Source organism: Brassica rapa, chromosome A09 (assembly GCF_000309985.2).
Source record: "Brassica rapa cultivar Chiifu-401-42 chromosome A09, CAAS_Brap_v3.01, whole genome shotgun sequence".
Taxonomy (NCBI): domain Eukaryota; kingdom Viridiplantae; phylum Streptophyta; class Magnoliopsida; order Brassicales; family Brassicaceae; genus Brassica; species Brassica rapa.
Window position 1 is genome coordinate 15214876 of NC_024803.2, and position 17886 is coordinate 15232761.

Here is a 17886-nt window from a genome sequence, read left to right on the forward strand (position 1 = left end):
TTAAATATATCCAAATATAATGTCTCATTTTTATTTGTGTTTGCATTGAAACGCTTAAAATCTAAGAATGAGGTGAGTATTTGTGCTAAAGAAAACTGATTTAACCACTAATATAGAGAGATATTATAATATTAGAAGGTATATAAACTCTTATTTGTTGTCATATGCTGGACATAATTAAGTTGTTGTCAATTGATTCTATATTTGTGATTACATACAGACCCGCACAATGTCCAATAAATATAAAGTTACACTAAAATATAAAAATAATTTATTTAGTGAAACAAAAAATACTTTTAAACCATTATATTATAAAGCAAAGGGAATATTCAAATTATATTGAAACATTAGAATATTAAGAATCAAAAAAGCTGAAATCTCAACATCAATCATTTACATCGGCCATGTCTTAGACAATGAAAGAGGAATTTCATAATAGAGATGGATTTGTCTCCTATGTATTTTTCTATTTTCTTTCCTGAAAAAGAATATTCTTGATATATTATTTTCTAAGTTTACAGATAATACTTTTTATTTGTGAAAGTTGAAACCGACCCAATTTATTTTAGTATTTTATAAAATTAGGATATTATTTACACTAAATATGTCTTTACAAACTATTATGTAAATAAAAAATATAATTATAATTATATAAATAATATATTTCACTAAAAAATATTTAGTGTGAATAAAAATATCAGCAAAAGGACAGCAAGAGTAATAATTATAGCAATATACTTAGCAAAAATAATTATTATACTTTTCTATATGTAAGACGCTGCAATATATTTGTATCTTTAGTTCTTTGGTCAAAAATATCAGCAAAAGGACATAAACATAGCTTTCTTGTAGTGGACGTGTGTTTAATAAGAGATGCTACATGCACTTTAAAATGGGTCAAAATAGCTAAGGTTACATATTTTAACAATTCTTCTGATATATAACTAAAACACATATCATCAAAGTCAATCAGATGCCGAGAGGACTATATGAACTGTTTTCAACAAATCTAATAGAACCTATCAGCAACACTTAGGACGCTTAGCTTCCTATGACACAACCATATCAGAAATTCTGTTAACATAACCATACCAGATTATGCTCTCTTCTTATAAGTTTTCTATTCTGACTATATTCTCATGGTCTGTTCCAGGCGTCAGATGAGACTGAGAAGTCCATCACAATACATTATAAGTATAAAAAAACAAAAGTTTTAGCAACACGGAAAATATCATATCAACGTGAAACTATGAAACAAAGCAACACAACATAAGCAATAAGCAAAAAAAGAAGAAAACAAAGCATAGTCTTTAAAAACACCAAGGTTCAAATGCTGCAATAACAAAGTCCAAAAGAAGAAAGAAACAAAGCACAGCCTTTATTAAGATAAAGAAAAACAGCACTAAAAATCCATTAGCCACATCTGGCACGCTTGGTCTCTCCCGACTCAATCTCATCAGAGATCCTTTTCACAGTCTCATCTGCAGATTCACCCCTTTCTTCAACAGGTACCTCATCCACGTTTTCCTCTATGATGCTTTCAGGTGCTGGAACTTCAGGAGAGAGAACCTTGGTGACAGTCAAAGCTTGGGTCTTGCCATCCAGATTGTGTTGTGAAATCTTGATAACGAAGGTGCGGGTCTGTCCAATAGTATCAATCAGAGCTTGTGGCACCGGGACTACATGATTATCTCCAACGCTTTCGTTGGCCTAATACAAATGTAAACACTTGTAAGAACACAACCCAAAAACTGAGGATAGTCATGTTTGTAATTACCTCAAAGTAACTCTCGACCAATGCCGAAGCTTTTTTTCCAGTCAATTCAAACCCAGCATCACCGAGAAGCACAAAGCTTGCGTGATCATTTTTGTCATAGACAGAGAGCTTCGTGAGATACCTGTGACATACGAACATTAATAAGGATGCTGAAAGCTTATCTGACCAAAAATAAGTATAAATCTTACTCTGCAGCACCGTCAATCTCAGTCTTTCCGCACTTCTTACACATAAGTGTAGTAGGCCCTTTAGTTGCTTTAGTCTTGCACCCACCACAAGCAATATAATACCACGCCGAACCACTCACAACATCATCAATAGTGGCTGAACACTCGAACCAAGCAACCTGTGAATTGCACCAAGGAAGATCATGAATAACTGTAACCAACGCAACGTATGGGTAAAAACATGATATATTATACCTTTGCCTCTTGCTGCTTCATGTATGAGAGTAGATCCCCTATAGTAGCTGTCTCAGCCTTGGTAACAATTTCAGCATTAACTCTATTAGCAACATCCATGTTCGATTCATACCTGAGAAAATGTTTAAGAAAAAGAAAAAGTAAGACTTTCGATAGATTCAAGTAAACGTTCCAAATCAACAAATAAACACGTACCAAGCCAGATATTCCCTGGTTGCTTCAACATCCATATCAAAAAACACACGCGAGGATGATAGAGACGACAGAGTTAAAGCACCTGCAATATAAGCAAAGTTCCTTACCAAACAATAATAATTTAATCAAACATTCAAGCTATAAAAACTGTCTTATCTAACACATACTGTGACTAAATCATGTTCCACATACAGCCTACTAACATCTACAAAACATAACCAAATCCAGGTAATTCTAACCTCCAACACGTTTTGGATTCAGCGTAGTCACCAGAATAACAGTTGGAGGCTTTCCAAGCGCTTTAAACTTCTCACAGAACTCTGTTGCGGCTTTGTCCCATACGTATAGTTTCATAACAGGACCACTGCACCAAAACAAACTCATGTTATAAACAAAAAACACACATATATATATATGTATAGATCATAAACACTAAGAAGATCTCACTCTTGCGTCTGAACATGAACCAGAATTCGCTTTGAAGAAACTATCTCGACCTCATCAAGCACAAGACTGTCACTCAAGGGAAGCTCATTCACCAGTTTAATGTGACCGAGAAAATCTGCAATAAGATTAAATAGTACTTATTACTCTATATACTATCAATCCTAAGCCTAAGCAACTAAGATTGAGACATAAAATTCGGTTAAAGCTTACCATGAAGATCCCCCTTGAGGTCACAGGCCGCTTCAAAATCTTCATAACCATAAAAACGGAACCGATCCACAGGAAACTGAACAGGACCGTTCCCGCAAACGGTGAGTATAGAATTCCATGAGAAAGCAATGACCACGTCTGGCTCAGCAACTCGGTACACAGTTTTGCTTTTAGATCCATAGAAGTTGATAAGCCTGTAGATGGAACCAGCGACCATCTGTGGCAAATAGATCTTAATCCTGCTTGGTGGGATGAACCCTTGGATCACAGTACCCTGACGATAACAAAAAAAACACAAAAGAAACGAATGTGAGTGTTTTATCGTCCAAGCAAAACCGATACAAAATCATAAAAGGTCGGAATAAACCTGTCCGTCAATCAGAAGCATCTCAAGACCCAAAAGAACCTTCGTGTGTGCGTTCCGAGCCTCCCAAAAATGTATCAGACGAAACGTTATCTGACCTTCTTGTGGTCCAAACTTGACATCTCTGAAGAACATCATCTCATCGGAGGAGGAGACAACGGCCTTGCCGTTTGGTTTCTTAGACTTTGGAGCGCCGGAGACAGCTGTAGCGAGGGAGACTCTGGTTGGACCGACTTGATTGACCGGATCGGCGGAGGAGAAAACAGCCTTGCCGTTTGGTTTCTTGGACTTTGCATCACCGGAATCAGCTTTAGAGAGAGAAACTCCAGTTTTGCCGACTCGTCTAACAGGCTCGGCGGAGGAGACAACATCTTTTCCGTTCGGTTTCTTCGCGGTAAGATCGCCGGAAACAGGGGTTTGTCTGTTGGAATTCATGGTCTGAGAGATGTTTGTGTGTAAAAAAATGGGGAAAATAGGAAGGATATATAGAATCTCAGAAAGAGATAGACGAAACGAAACCATTAATGAGATTTGCAGAGGATTCATTAAACATGCATGATAACGGTGACGATTGATCGATCCGTTGAAGAAGAGGAAAGGGCGAAGAGATGAAATGTCGAAGAGATTCGTCGGCCAAGAGCGAAGCAATAAGATGTCGTCATTCTCAGATTCTCTCTAATCTGGGCTCTTGATTCAGATGTTTTTTTTTATATTTTGACAGAATGAAAAAATCAGCCCAATACCAGCCCAAGCAATTGCCGTGTCTGACGTGGAGAAAAGAGCATGTCCTATTGGACGATTTTATGATCCTACGTGGAGGGCCTCTCTAATCAGAGTATTCCCCTTTTAGTTATTGTATGATACTCTAAATCCACGCTATGGTGCTTTCATTGATAGACACAAAACTTGTTCCATCATAGATAATTTGCTAATTTTTTTTTTTTTGGGTTTTAAGCCAATTCACTCTACAAAAAATCCTTTTTTAATAAATTGGTTACAAAAATATTAATAAAAAGAAAATAAACAAAATATTAATAATGACAATTATAATAATTAATTCAATTTAAAAGTATCAGTGCAATCAACTATCGTAAAATTAACTTGATCGCGATATGTAGTAACTGAATTCATGAATTAGTACTCAAATATAACAATCGAAATCTAGATACAGTTTTTAAATATTTAATTAAGTGTTTAGTTTGATATGATATCAAAAATACATAAACTTAAATATTACTAACTGAACTTTAAATCACTTAGTTCCGTAATAGATCTTAAAATAATTTATCTAAATTCTACTAAACCCAAAGTATTATTAACAGGCATGATCTGGACATATATAAAAGGGAAATTTGGAAAAAGAGAACAAATTAACTATACTATTGTCCCCTTAGTACAAAATCATATTTTTCCACATTTTGACTTTCACTACCCTTTTTATTAATAAAAATTCATATCATTATATTTACCATGTTAAAAAAATTTTAAAAATATAAAACATGAAGTAGTTAAGCATGTGCATATATGAAAAATATTTTTGTATTCAAAAAATTGTTAGAATGTTAAGTTCAAAAATGGGAAAAAAGAGTTAGATTGTCAGATCTACCATCTACTAAGATTTAGAAAATGCAATCTAGGCAAGACACATTGATCTACCATCCGTAGAGTGCATTATACACTGCGAACACAATGATGTACCAACGAAGAATCCACAATACACCAGAAACATATACATCTAGTGTGGAAGAAAACAAATTATACAGTTCCTTCTATGTTCTGTATTTTTGGTAGATCATAAGACATACTAAATATTCTTATATCTGCCTTGAGAGAACATACAATCTACGATGTCTTCTTTTATCTATAAATACAGTATTTCCTATCTACGTGTTCATCTTTTTTCTAACATGGTAGAATGTATGTTCTACAAGATTTTTAAACAAAATCCGAAAATTAAGGAAAAAACAGTTACAAAAATATTCCCTAAATCTATTAAATCTTTTTTATTTCCTTTTTAAAATAATATTGCCTAAATGTAAATCTTCATCGTTACCACGTTGATTTTGGATTTGCATCGTGGGGCTTCTTCTTTTCCTAGTTGGGGGCTTCATCTTTTCCTAGTTTTTCCAAGATTTTGTCTCTCTAACATATGAAGATGCACATCTATGCTTCTTCTGGTTTGTGGAAATCGTCCAAAAGAAGTGGATGGAGATTTCTTGTTGATGAAGTAAAAGGAGGTAGATTACTTACTTTGGACACAAGCAAAACCTTTGACAACCTAAGAGTTATGGTTTGTGAAGACTTTGGAATCGATGTAAACATGGTCAATATCGAGCTCAGTTACTTACCTTCTGATTTGGTCATAGGCATCGACTCACCACCTGTATTCATCACCAATGATCGGCAACTCAAAAATTTTCTCACCTATGTGAAGAACAAAGCTTCGACGCGGTTATCTGTGTGTATTCGATCTAAGGCCGAGCCTAGCAATATCAAAGTCGATTTGAATTTGAATGAAGAAGCTACTGAGTCGCCTAACAGACAGAAACAGCCTATGTCGTTTGAAGTTCCAGAAGAAGATGTTGAGGTGGATGAAAGTGATGATGATTGCAACCGTGAAAAAGATATGATCAATGTAAAGACAGTTCGTTTTTCTCTCCTTGATGTGGTGAAGAAGGGTCAACATTTTACTACAAAAAACACTTTGAAGGCAACAATGGAAATATGTGCAATGAAACATAATTTCGACTACAAGGTTAGCAAATCGGATAAAAGAGTTTGGTATGTTCGTTGTGCGGATGATGATTGCGGCTGGCGTGTTCGCGCAGAGGGATTAACAGGTTCTTCATATTTTATCATCAAAAAGTATGTACCTGATCATTCATGTTCTCCATCATCAAGGAATCACTCTGTTCGGACAGTTTCATCAAAATCAGTTGGTAGTCTCATTATGCATAAGTACGAAAGTGTCAAGGAAGGGCCGAAACCTAATGATATCATCCAGTTTATGCGGGATGATCATGGAGTTGAGATATCCTACTCTTTAGCTTGGGATGCACGTGAGTATGCAGTAAATGCTGTGAGAGGAATTCCAGAGAAGGGTTATGAAAAAATTCCCAAATACTTGCAAATGATGAAGGAAGCTAATCCAGGAACACACACATTTTATGAAACTGATACCGATGGGCGATTCAAATTCCTTTTCATCTCATATGGTCAGTCTATTCGCGGTTTTTATGCTGGCATTCGAAAAGTTATTGTTGTGGATGGGACTTTTTTGAAGAGCAAATACAAAGGAGTGTTACTGGTAGCTACTACTTTAGATGGTAACTCGAACCTATATCCTATTGCATTTGGAGTTGTCGACTCAGAGAATGACCGCTCGTGGGAATGGTTTATGAGACAACTTAATGTTGTCATTGCTGATGATCAGAGTTTAGCTTTTGTGTCTGATAGGAACGCCTCCATTGCTAAAGCTCTTGCGAAAGTGTATCCGCATTCTCATCATGGAATTTGCATTCACCACTTGCTGAACAATGTTGTAACATATTTCAAGGGTAAAGGTGTCGCTGGTTTGGTTGCAAAGGCTTCTAAAGCTTATCGAGTTGCTGACTTTAAGAAGATTTTCACTGCTATTTTTGGAATTAGTCCTGAAATTGGAAACTATCTAATAGAAGCTGATGTGAGTAAGTGGGCTCGCTGTCAATTTCCGGGTTACAGGTATGATGTTAGGACCACTAACCCTGCTGAATCGATAAATTCTGCTTTGCGTTCGCCAAGAGAGTTTCCAGTTATACCTTTGTTGGACAGCATAAGGGAAATGATGACTCGTTGGTTTTTCAAGCGTAGAACTTTAAGTTTTAAGCACACGCAGCCACTGACCATTGCGGTGGAGAAGAAGATTGACCGAAGGATTGAGAAGGGTAAGAAGTTTCTGGTTTCTCCAATTGGCGATGACAGGTTTTTAGTTCAAGGTGACACTTCTGAATGTTTGGTTGACTTGGTCAGACGCACATGTTCATGTAGGAAATTCGATTTGATGAAAATCCCATGCAGGCACGCCATAAAAGCAGCTTTCAGTGTAGGCAAACAAGCGCACACACTTACTGATGACATGTATACCACTGCTTCATGGAGATCGGTGTATGAGGAAACCATAAATCCTATTACTGTTCCAGAAGATTCATGGATTGTCCCATCTCACGTTAAGCAAGCAAAAGTGCTTCCTCCAGAGAGTAGAAGAGGTGCAGGTAGGAGAAAGAAACGCAGGTACGAGACAGTTGAAGACAAGATCCGTTCGTCAAAAATCACTCAACGCTCTATCCGTCGCAAATGCAGTCGATGTGGTATTGTTGGTCACAATAGGTCAACATGTGATAGAGCAATATAATATTCAAGCCATTCTGTTTAGGCGAGTTATGTTTCAGAGTTGTTTCTAGTATTATCTTTGTTTCATCTCGAACTTGGATTTTTTATGTTGAACTCAGTTTTATGTTTTGTGTTAAAATCCAGTATTTGCTTCGTTTTATACAAGTTATTTGATTATCGACAGACTTTTTTTGTTAAAATCCCTTCTTCATATGCAAGTTATTTGATTATCAAAAGAAAATAGAATATCAATCTGATTCGATCTTCTCAATGTAAAATCAGAGACATGTTACAATATTAATCACGTTTCGAACACATACATAAAATACTGAGCATGGATCCTAAACAACCTACATCTGCCAAATTTTTTTGCTTCGTAACTTCTTCTAGCACTATCTTGTTCAATGAACTTCTCAGATCGTCAATTTCTTTGGCCATTCTCGAGTGTTGTTCATCCATCCTTTGAATCTCGTCAAAGAGAGCCTCATCGACCCACTTAAAAAGATGTTGTTCTTTCTTTCTCTAAATCGAAACATAAAACGTCAATTGCGACTTGGAAGAATGAAAAGTAATTAGGGAAGTAATTATTTATCAGAATTACCTGTAAACCAATCTCACATCTGAAGAAACGTCTGTATGGGTTTTCCTCTGTTCTTGAAACATAAGTGACAATCCCTTTCCCACACCAGCATCTGGAAGGAATCCCTCCATTGTTAATCATGTTCGTTTTTTTGAAGAGTGAACGAAGGAGATTAGAAATTAAAGATGAGATAAGTAGGGTTTCTCGCCATTGGTCTTATATAAGTTTATTTTTAGGGCAAATCATGGTTTTAATCGGGTCAAGTTTTAGGGTCTACTTGCATGTGTTTTGTTATTAAGATTTGTATTGATTATTATGATGGGAGATTTGTAGTCTTGGTAGGTTTGATATCGTATATGGATTAGTTTTGTTTCATTTAGGGTATTGTTAGGGGTTGATATCGTGTGTGGCTTTGTTTAGTTTCATTTAGTGTCTAGTTTGATATCGTGCTTTGTAGTCTAGTTAGGTTTCATTTAGGGTATAGTTAGGGTTTGATGTCTGATAAGGCTTAGTTTAGTTACATTTAGGGTCTAGTTTGTTATTGTGTACAAATATTCAAATAAGAACAAAAACATAGAGAGAAATGAAACTAAAAAACAGAGTCGTTGTTAAACTAGAGATTCAAATACAATACTAAACAAGAGATTCAAATATAATGCTAGTCATAATGGTAATAGCCTCATAAAATTGTAACTACAGGATCTGTCGTGGTCTTCGGAGGAATAAACTGTGACATTCTCAAAATAATGACAGGATCATTAGCAGCTTCCCACAGGTCTCACGCAATCTTGAGGCGAGCTTCACGAATGTTGTCGTCATTCACTAATGATAAGTCCATGCCTAGAAGATGGCATTCAATGTGTTTCAGCGCATATACTCCACAATCACTGCTAGTCTTGTTTAGGAAGGGCATTGGGGCGTAAGTGACATCATATGGCTTGACGATTAGTTTACTCTTCGAAGACTGCACAGCTTTGACAATTCTAGGGATGAGATGTGCAAATGGCTCCAAGTCCTTGTTGTGTTTCATTCCTCCACAGTCAAAGACCTCTATTGAACGAGTAACAAAGTTCACACACATAGAGATCCAGTGGTTACCGTGAACAAGAAGAGGCACGTACATGCGACTCACATCGAGATCCCACATTAGTCCTGTTCGTCCGTGTGCAGGAAGTTCACCAATTCCGTACTGGTGGAGCAGTCCTTGCACTTTGAAACCTTTCCTGTCTTTCTTGAAATCTATGTAAGAATTCTTCATTTGATTACTGAATATGCAGCTCATGAAGGCTACTTTGGATTGATTCCATCGTCCCAAAGAAGTTCTCTCGCGAAATAAGTACAACATAGCATCAATTTCCTGAAAGTAATGATACAAAATTAGTAAGTTGGTGTACAAAAAATTAGAACAGACTTTTTTATAACTCACATCGTTCTTTAGCCACACTGCAGGTCCCATTACACGTTTTGCTAACTCACTTGTGTAGACAGAAGGTCCAATTTTGAGGTGCCTGCGATACAAAACATAGTTAAAAGACAGTTCGAATTTAATACAGTAAGGCACGCCAAAAACTTACTGTTTGGAAGTTGAACACCACTCCCTTAATTTTACCCATGAGTCCTCAGGGACAAAAACTAATGAATAATCTATGTCGTTCACCCGGTCCTCATGTAAGTCTGTATCTTTGAGACTGAGTGTTTTGTAATCCGCAGGCTTAGATGATGATAAAGGAGTACTAATTTCTACGGCTTCTTCAGCTGAGCTTTTTTGTGAGGGATCGAAACCTCTAACATGTGATGCTTGAGAAAGGTTACCCACAGCGTCTTGTAAATACTCTTGGGTCCCCATATCTTTATTTTTCGATGATTGTGACAGATTTTTCAAAAAATCCAACATATCATCAGTTTCAATCTCCTGTTAATAACACCAAACATAATATTAATAGCTAAAACATACGAGAACAGAAGAAAAGAGGCAAACCACAGAAAAAAACTATATTACAATAGAGTCAATTAAACAAGTCATAGTCATCAGTTCGCTTCATATCAAACAACAAAATACATTACAATCCGATGTTACAAGCAAATACCAAAGACAGTACACAACAATCAAGAGAAAATTAAAACACAAGCAATTTCTCCTGACATACTACAAAGCTTCATTTTGTGGTTACCTTTCTTGGCCGAGGGCTACGACGAACCGTAGGAGGAACTCCAGTCTCATCTGCCTTGCCTTTGCCTTTTTCCTTTGCTGCTAAAGGCGACAGACTCTGTGATGTTTCTCGGAATTGGTCTTTCTCCATTGTTGCTGAAGGACACAGAATGTCAGTGGCTCTTTCTTTTCCCATTGTATCTGACGGACCCAAGATCTTAGACACCACTTCCTTGAGTTGAGCCATCTCTTTGTCGACCTTGTCAAAACGCTCTTGGATGTCTTTCTGCACCACCTCTTTTAAAGAGGTGAATAATCCTTCAATGAAAGTCTTCATCTGACCGGAGATACCACTGTTATGTTCAGCCGCCCGTTGACAAAGCAATTGTTTCTTTCGGGTCTCGGCACCACGATCATTTACCTTACGCTTGCCCCTTCTTGCAACAACAGCCGGTTCCTCTACAAGTGACGGTTCCTCCACATGGGTTTCTGTGACATCTCCAACATCAACACCCTCTTCTGAATCAGACAGCTCCACACTTCGAGGCAAAGCGTGAACTTCCCAGTCGAATTCTGACCAATCTTGTTTGGCATTGATCAGAGCAACAATACGTCCAACTCTTTCGTCATGCTTCTCATCTTCCCTGAAGAACTGATCACTATCAATCAAATCCGAGTTCCCAGAAGCAGATATAAAAGGGAACAACTCTCCCTGACAAGAACAAACCGAAACAACAAACTTAATGTTTTTGATGACTGAACAGATTATAAATAGAAGAAAGCTAATTACCTTATCGAAGTGCGACTCTAGGCTACTGATATCTTCATAAGACACTTTCCCACTTCCTTTCCAATTCCTACATCTCACTTTGGTAATGTTTTTGTTGAGCTTTTGACCCACCATAGTACCAATGTCGGGGATTGCCTCCATAACCCATATCTGAAACGCAATGGAGAATCCATCCAACACGTAACTGTTCTTCAAATGTAGATCTTTTGTTGCTTTGCGTATTGAATCAATCAGCTCATCATATGCGTGAAGACCCCAAGGAAACATCCTCATCTTACCAAAATCCATCACCAAGCGAATATATTCTAGAGGGATAGAAACTCTATCATCTTTAGCTATGAGGTATCCTTGGATAATACAAAGATACACTAGCCTCACCCTGTCCACATACGTCCACTTGTTACAGACTTCAAGATGCTCAGTCCTTATACTCAATAAGCTGATCTTCTTGTTCTGCTTCAAAACCCTGCTCCAGAACCCCTTATCATCCTCCCAATCTTCAAAGTCTATGTCAGGTTCATCCTTGAACTTGAGTCCAGTCACAGCATAAAATTCTTGCTGTGAAAACCTAAGAGGCCTCCTTGCGAATACAAACCACAGCTCGTGAAGCTTGGAAACCTTGAGTTGCTTGCATATGAAGCTGTGAATAATCTTCCCTGAGTACAGGAGCTTGTTCTCTAGGATTGCCAGAATCGGACCAAAGACCGGGTCTTGCAAAACTTCCTCATACTCATCCTTGAGAACACTCCTCACCATATCCAACGTCCGACGCCTACACGTATTGTTAATCTTATCAATCTGGGTCTCAGCTCCTTCTTCCAGAATGCGTTTTGGAAACTGGTAAGCCATTCCTATAAAACACGAAATCAAAAACATCAACTTGTTAGTGAATCTGCAGACTCGGCAAAGACACAGAGTCAAAGCTACCCAACTATACCCGATTTACTCACTTCCAAACGCTTACGAGAGACATAAAGATACTCAATATTAAGATGTTTTGTTTAAATTCATAAAACTAACAATCAACTCAACCGAAAACTACAATCAAACCATTATACATGTAAAATAGTGCATAAAATTCACAATGAACTCAACCCAAAACTACAAATCGATTTACTTTTTAAAAATTCAATCACCACCAAAATAAAATTCAACCTTAGGACTGGTTATTATCTAAAAATGCACTCGTAGAACTCTTACATTATCATCGGAACTTATCATTGTCTAAGCTCAAACAATGGACTTTCACAATTTGAATTTCTAAGCCAATCGAAGCTTTTATTAATACATGCACATCAACAAAATCACTAAACCAAATCGAATAAAAAAGGGGATCTCAAAATCGAACCTTTAATTTTGGGAAAAGAGGAACCGAGATGAAAATCGAACACCTACTTGTTCTTAATCAGTGATGAAAGCTTCGTCCGCCTCGTGCCAACAGTCATTTACACTGTTGGAGAAAACAAGTTCAGTTAGGGTTCATAGAGAAAACAAAGTTTGAGAAAATAAGCGTCTTGAAAACAGAAAACTACCACAGAGGAAGGAAGAAGAAGGAAAGAAAGATGGCACGACAACTAAGAGTTCACCGGCAAACAAAAACGCGCCGGACGGAAGACGTTGATGGCGACCACGAGAATCGCCTTTCTCGACGTTCGACGGAGAGATGTTGGGGACGATTGGGTTTTGATTTTTTAACTTTATTTAGTATATCATATTATAACTCAATTTAGAAATTACTTATGTTTTTACATTTTAACCTTTATATTTATAAATCTAATTACGAGGGCAAAACTGGATTTGATTTTTTTTTAGTACTAAGGGGACAAAGATTAGTATAAGCATTCTAAGGGGACAATAGTATAGTTAATTTGTTCTCTTTTTCCAAATTTCCCTATATAAAAACCTAAATGAGGACTAGAAGTTGAAGTCGAAAACTCAATAACCTAAAAATCCGTTACCCAGACACGTAACTATATAAGCTAAATTTTGATCCGTGACATTTCTTGATAAGATATTTAGCTTAATGCAGTCATACAAACAAGTGACTGTTCTGATTTGGAATAGAAACTACAACTTTGAAGATTGGTACTGAAAAAAATGTAATGAGAAGTCTGGTTTGGGTCATTGAGGCTCAATATGCCACATACGAACCGAAGCATCTTCACCAGAACTTGCTACGGTGCATTCATCAACAAAGGCGACTGCGTTAACTCCACCGAGATGAGCGTGTCTTACGGTTATGCGACACGAAGCTGGCTTGTCCACTTCATATACAATGACGTTAGTGTCTACAGACCCAGTGGCTACCATCTTGTTGTTTGGTGACCATGCCAAACTGTTTATACGAGCAGTGTGGAATAACATGTTGTTTAGCTTTACCTTCAAAACATAAAACCAACCCTCCTAGATTAGCTTAACCAATGATTTGGTACGACACAACAAGCAAAAGCATATATTAAGTTAGATAAAAAAAAAAAAAATATATATATATATATATATATATATATATATTAAGTTAGATGTGCTGCCAACAATAATGAATTGGTTCATCTTTCTTATAATAAATTTCTTCCAACTTCCGAGGTGGAACAATGTTTCTAGAAGCATATGATTGTTGTTACCTGTTTGGTCTCGCGATCCCAGACAACAGCTTCACGGTTGGCGTCACCAGAAGCAAACATTGTTAAATCAGGAGAGTAACGTATCACTGTCACAGCACCTCTGTGTTTCTCCAGTACAGCTTCTTCTTTGAGGCTATTGTCCTCTGAGACTGAGTACATGTGTATCTTACCGTCTTGTCCTCCGACAATAGCTTCTTTCCCGTCAGGTGAGATCACAGAAGCTGCCACCACAAAACCAAGATCGATCTTGCTCAAAATGCTCAGACCATTGAGCAACACAACTCCAGACTCAAAAGACACAAGTGTTGTGTACTCTGGCGTATCAACAGCTATGCTTATGTCCAAAGGTTGATTTCCAATGTCAACATGATCTGCAGCTCCGAATCCGTTGTCAGTTAAAGGCATTCTCCAGACCTGTCAGAATTATAATTTTCATTAAACAATTTTTTTATATATCAGAAATAATTTGACATTTTCAAAACGCGGATTAAATGTTGAGAAATTATAATGTAATATAACTGACTCAGTACATTCCAAATCCAAATCACAATGTTTCTACCTTGTTATCAAAACCGGTTAAGAGAATGTTAGAGTCAATAGCTGCCAGTCTCTTGATTTTGGTGTTATCTTTCATTTGTAACTTGCAACTGTAACCAACTCCTTGTAACCATTTGACTATTAGACCATCATAGCTACAAGACAGAATCGTCTTCTGGTTTCCCCCAAGAACAGCCAAAGAAGTGACATTCTTTATATGTCCAGATAACAACAAGGGAGGCTTATCCATATCATCTGCAGAGAACAAGGACATGGTGCCGCCAAGAGACACTGTAATGAGATGATTGTTTTGCCAAAGACATCCCACAAGCATGTCCTCTGCTCCACCAGATTCTGTAAACGTTAATGTTTTTATTACAGAACCAGCAGTTCCATCTTCAGATATCTCCCATATCTTGGCAGACTTATCCGCAGAGACAGTGAGCACCTAAAAACCTCACGAATGTCAGTAATATTGCAAGAATGTGCAGAGTTTGGTACACGTTGATGTCATAACATTACCCGTTTGCTGTCGGGACTCCAGCTAACGGCGTAGATGCTGCCTTTGTGACCATCTTCTGTGGCCAATTCACCAATCTTGTCTCCAGTTTTACCATCGTAAATCATACCCTTTTTATCCGAGCTTACGGTGATGAATTTACTACCATCAGGTGCATATCTGATGCAGTTGACAAAGTTGGAATGCTCCCTGTGAATGAGAAAACTCATAGACAGATCTCATTAGTCAAGAAACATCTCAAACACACAAACATGTGTCTTCTGGTTATAACTCAGAAAAATCTAGACATATCATATCAATGACCAGGGAGTAACTTGCCTGTGAGAAGAGTGAAACTTAAAAGGTGGTCCATCGTAAAAGTTAACCAAGAAATCTTCCCCACAAGTAGCGATTCGAAAAGGTCGCGTTGGTTTGAAGGCACAACTTAGAACCCTACGAGAGTGTCCATCAAAATCTCCCATTGTATTGCCAGAGTCCCATCTATATGTAATGGACACAGATGTATATATGAGATCACAAACGTAAAATGATTGACCTTATATTGTGGAATCCGTCATGAAAATGGTGGAATCCAAGAGATCTTTCGAGGTAATATAATATCAGAAACACATACGAATACAAAAGTGGAATAAGTCATGGAAATGTTGGAAGCTAAGACCTAACTTGTCAGTGAAGAAACTCAAAATCATATACAAAACACAAGTATTACTCGAAATTTAATCTAAAAATCAGCAAATCATCACAGAGTTAGTAATGAAAATGGTGGAATCCAAGAGATCCTTCCATCTAATAGAATATCAGAAACACATACAAATACAATGTGGAATTCATCTTGGAAATACACAAACATAAGACCTAACTTGTTAGCCAAGAAACTCAAATCGTAAACAAAAGGAATAAGATGAAGTGGAGGAGAACTCACGCGAACGCTCGAACAAGTGACTTGCCCTTTCCATCGCCAGAAGCGACAATCCGAAGACAATCAGAGGACCATTGGAGATCATCGATCCGACCAGCAAGGACCCTGAACTCGTTCTTAAGCACGAACCCATTGTGTGTTCCCCAAACTCGAACCGTACCAGAGACATCAGCGGAAGCGATCCACTCCCCGTTGGGTGAGTAGCGTGCCACGGTAGCAGCATAGCCATGTTCTCCGTATACTTCGACGTCTTGAGGTCGCTGGAGGCTCCGAATCAAGACTGAGCGGCCGTTGCAGTAGAGAATGGTGTCTGATTTGGGGTCGCCTGAGATCAAAATGCCTCGACCTCGTTCTGTGGACGGAACGCAAGGAAATGTCTCGACTAGTTTAGCCATGTTCGAATTATTGGATGGAGTAGAGAGAGGAGAAGTGTTTCATTTCTTCTTCGGAGGTGAGTTTAAACGAAAAATTGCCAGAAATTCAGGACTTTGAACAAGTCTCATGGTCGAACATTGCTGATTTTAACTTTGCTAAATTTAGGTTTTCGAGTTGCCCCCTCGGTGTTACACCATAACTTTTTTTTTTCTTTTGAAAAATTTTAAAAATAAAAACAGATTAATTGCAAAAATAATTTGAGAATTAAAATTTATGCTAAAAGAAACCTAAATATTTTATATTATTTTATTCAACTTTAAAATGTTAATTTTTGATAATAAGAGAGCAAATCTTGGAACAAATAACAAATCATTGAAAAAGTAAAAAATAAGACCTAAACCAAGGTATAGTAGGAAACTTGACTACTGAGTTTTTTTTTTTGATTAACCTGGTAAGATTTTTAATGCCATTCGATTCTGGTCATGGCAATATTTGAAGATATTGCATTGCAAGTTAAAGCACGATGATCATAATCTGGCCACATGTTATCATCTACAAAACAGATTGAACCACTCTCTTGATCATGGCCGGTCCGGAGCATATATAGGCAAATAAACCGACCAACGTTTATGGCATGTTGCATAAAAAAAAATAAAAATGTTAGACCGGGAGTGCTCTTGATTTCATCACCAAAAATTTAACGAGGGTTCTTACTTAACATAAAGACTAGGTAGTAATTGCGCAGAGTGAAATAATTGATTAAAGTATTTCTTTTACGTTATAATAAGAGATTTTTCGTATAGTCTTTTCAAAGGATGACATTCAGATATTCGTTCAGATTGAGATGATCTATTCAAATTTCAAATTTTTAGAGTTAGAAATATAAATATGATTCAGATATTTACAAATTTTGATTTGGATTTGGTTCATATCATTGCAGGTTCGGTTCAGATTCGAGTTTGGAGAAGTATTTTAACAAAAATCCAAATATACTTAATCCTCAAAATCCAAAAATAAATATAATATAAAAGATAAAAATTTGAAAAAATGTAAGCCTAAATACTTAAATTTACATAAAAAATAATTCAATTTAAATATTTATATGGAGAAAAATAATATATATTTAGTATTTTGAACATATTTTTTGTAGATATTTTCATATTAATAAATATCTAATAGATATAAAATTTAAAATAACTAATTTATTTAAGTATATAATTGTATTTTAGATATTTTTGGTATCCAAAATATTGCAGTCTGGATCGGATTCGAGTCTGGTTATCCAGATATTAAACTTTCACATCCATTTGTGTACTTAATCAAATTTAGTTTGTGTTTGTATTACTTTTAAATCAAGTTCGGTTTGGAACAAATAACAAATCATTGAAAAGGTAAAAAATAAGACCTAAACCAAGGTATAGTAGGTAACTTGACTACTAAGTTTTTTTTTTTTGATTAACCTGGTAAGATTTTTTATGCCATTCGATTCATGGTCATGGCAATATCTTTATATATAAAGAAGAGTTTTATTCTCTCTTGGTGAAGCCATCAGCTGCCAGCACATAAATTCATTGCATGACGTGCTGACACGTGTAAAAACACCATAGAATGC

At 36.7% G+C, this 17886-nt stretch overlaps 4 protein-coding genes across 4 annotated transcripts; 1 reads left to right on the forward strand and 3 right to left on the reverse strand.

Moving 5' to 3' along the window:
- Window positions 1–1163: 1163 nt before the first annotated feature.
- LOC103839701 lies at window positions 1164–4173 on the reverse strand. Its single transcript, XM_009116188.3, has 9 exons — window positions 3419–4173; window positions 3052–3325; window positions 2842–2956; window positions 2634–2758; window positions 2395–2476; window positions 2200–2311; window positions 1966–2123; window positions 1778–1898; window positions 1164–1710 (listed from the first exon to the last, which is right to left on the reverse strand). Exons 1-9 carry the CDS (start codon window positions 3959–3961, stop codon window positions 1414–1416), a joined length of 1827 nt encoding a protein of 608 aa, XP_009114436.2. The 5' UTR covers window positions 3962–4173; the 3' UTR covers window positions 1164–1413.
- A 278-nt stretch (window positions 4174–4451) lies between these two features.
- Window positions 4452–10580, forward strand: LOC103839700. The gene is made up of 2 exons (XM_033280400.1): window positions 4452–8417; window positions 10570–10580. The coding sequence occupies exon 1, from the start codon at window positions 5565–5567 to the stop codon at window positions 7803–7805; it is 2241 nt and encodes a 746-aa protein (XP_033136291.1). The 5' UTR covers window positions 4452–5564; the 3' UTR covers window positions 7806–8417; window positions 10570–10580.
- LOC117127701 lies at window positions 9142–12151 on the reverse strand. The gene is made up of 5 exons (XM_033278328.1): window positions 11303–12151; window positions 10535–11224; window positions 9938–10275; window positions 9790–9871; window positions 9142–9720 (listed from the first exon to the last, which is right to left on the reverse strand). The coding sequence occupies exons 1-5, from the start codon at window positions 12149–12151 to the stop codon at window positions 9142–9144; spliced, it is 2538 nt and encodes an 845-aa protein (XP_033134219.1).
- Window positions 12152–13277: 1126 nt separating this feature from the next.
- LOC103839495 (actin-interacting protein 1-1) lies at window positions 13278–16639 on the reverse strand. Its single transcript, XM_009115996.3, has 6 exons — window positions 15903–16639; window positions 15299–15460; window positions 14983–15169; window positions 14483–14908; window positions 13924–14337; window positions 13278–13681 (listed from the first exon to the last, which is right to left on the reverse strand). The coding sequence occupies exons 1-6, from the start codon at window positions 16292–16294 to the stop codon at window positions 13424–13426; spliced, it is 1839 nt and encodes a 612-aa protein (XP_009114244.1). The 5' UTR covers window positions 16295–16639; the 3' UTR covers window positions 13278–13423.
- Between the last annotated feature and the right edge of the window lie 1247 nt (window positions 16640–17886).

Bases quoted from the DNA above. Each gene is read 5' to 3' on its own strand.
- LOC103839701 (XM_009116188.3), bottom strand. From the start codon at position 3,961: ATGAATCCTCTGCAAATCTCATTAATGGTTTCGTTTCGTCTATCTCTT. The intron at 3,326-3,418 runs GTTTATTCCGAC...TGTTATCGTCAG, and splicing joins TGCTTCTGATTGACGGACAG to GGTACTGTGATCCAAGGGTT. The intron at 2,957-3,051 runs GTAAGCTTTAAC...ATCTTATTGCAG, and splicing joins CCTCAAGGGGGATCTTCATG to ATTTTCTCGGTCACATTAAA.
- LOC103839700 (XM_033280400.1), top strand. From the start codon at position 5,565: ATGAAGATGCACATCTATGCTTCTTCTGGTTTGTGGAAATCGTCCAAA.
- LOC117127701 (XM_033278328.1), bottom strand. From the start codon at position 12,151: ATGGCTTACCAGTTTCCAAAACGCATTCTGGAAGAAGGAGCTGAGACC. The intron at 10,276-10,534 runs GTAACCACAAAA...TGTTATTAACAG, and splicing joins GTAGCCCTCGGCCAAGAAAG to GAGATTGAAACTGATGATAT. The intron at 9,721-9,789 runs GTGAGTTATAAA...CATTACTTTCAG, and splicing joins CAGTGTGGCTAAAGAACGAT to GAAATTGATGCTATGTTGTA.
- LOC103839495 (XM_009115996.3), bottom strand. From the start codon at position 16,294: ATGGCTAAACTAGTCGAGACATTTCCTTGCGTTCCGTCCACAGAACGA. The intron at 15,461-15,902 runs GTGAGTTCTCCT...CATTACATATAG, and splicing joins TCACTTGTTCGAGCGTTCGC to ATGGGACTCTGGCAATACAA. The intron at 15,170-15,298 runs GCAAGTTACTCC...TCTCATTCACAG, and splicing joins AAGTTTCACTCTTCTCACAG to GGAGCATTCCAACTTTGTCA.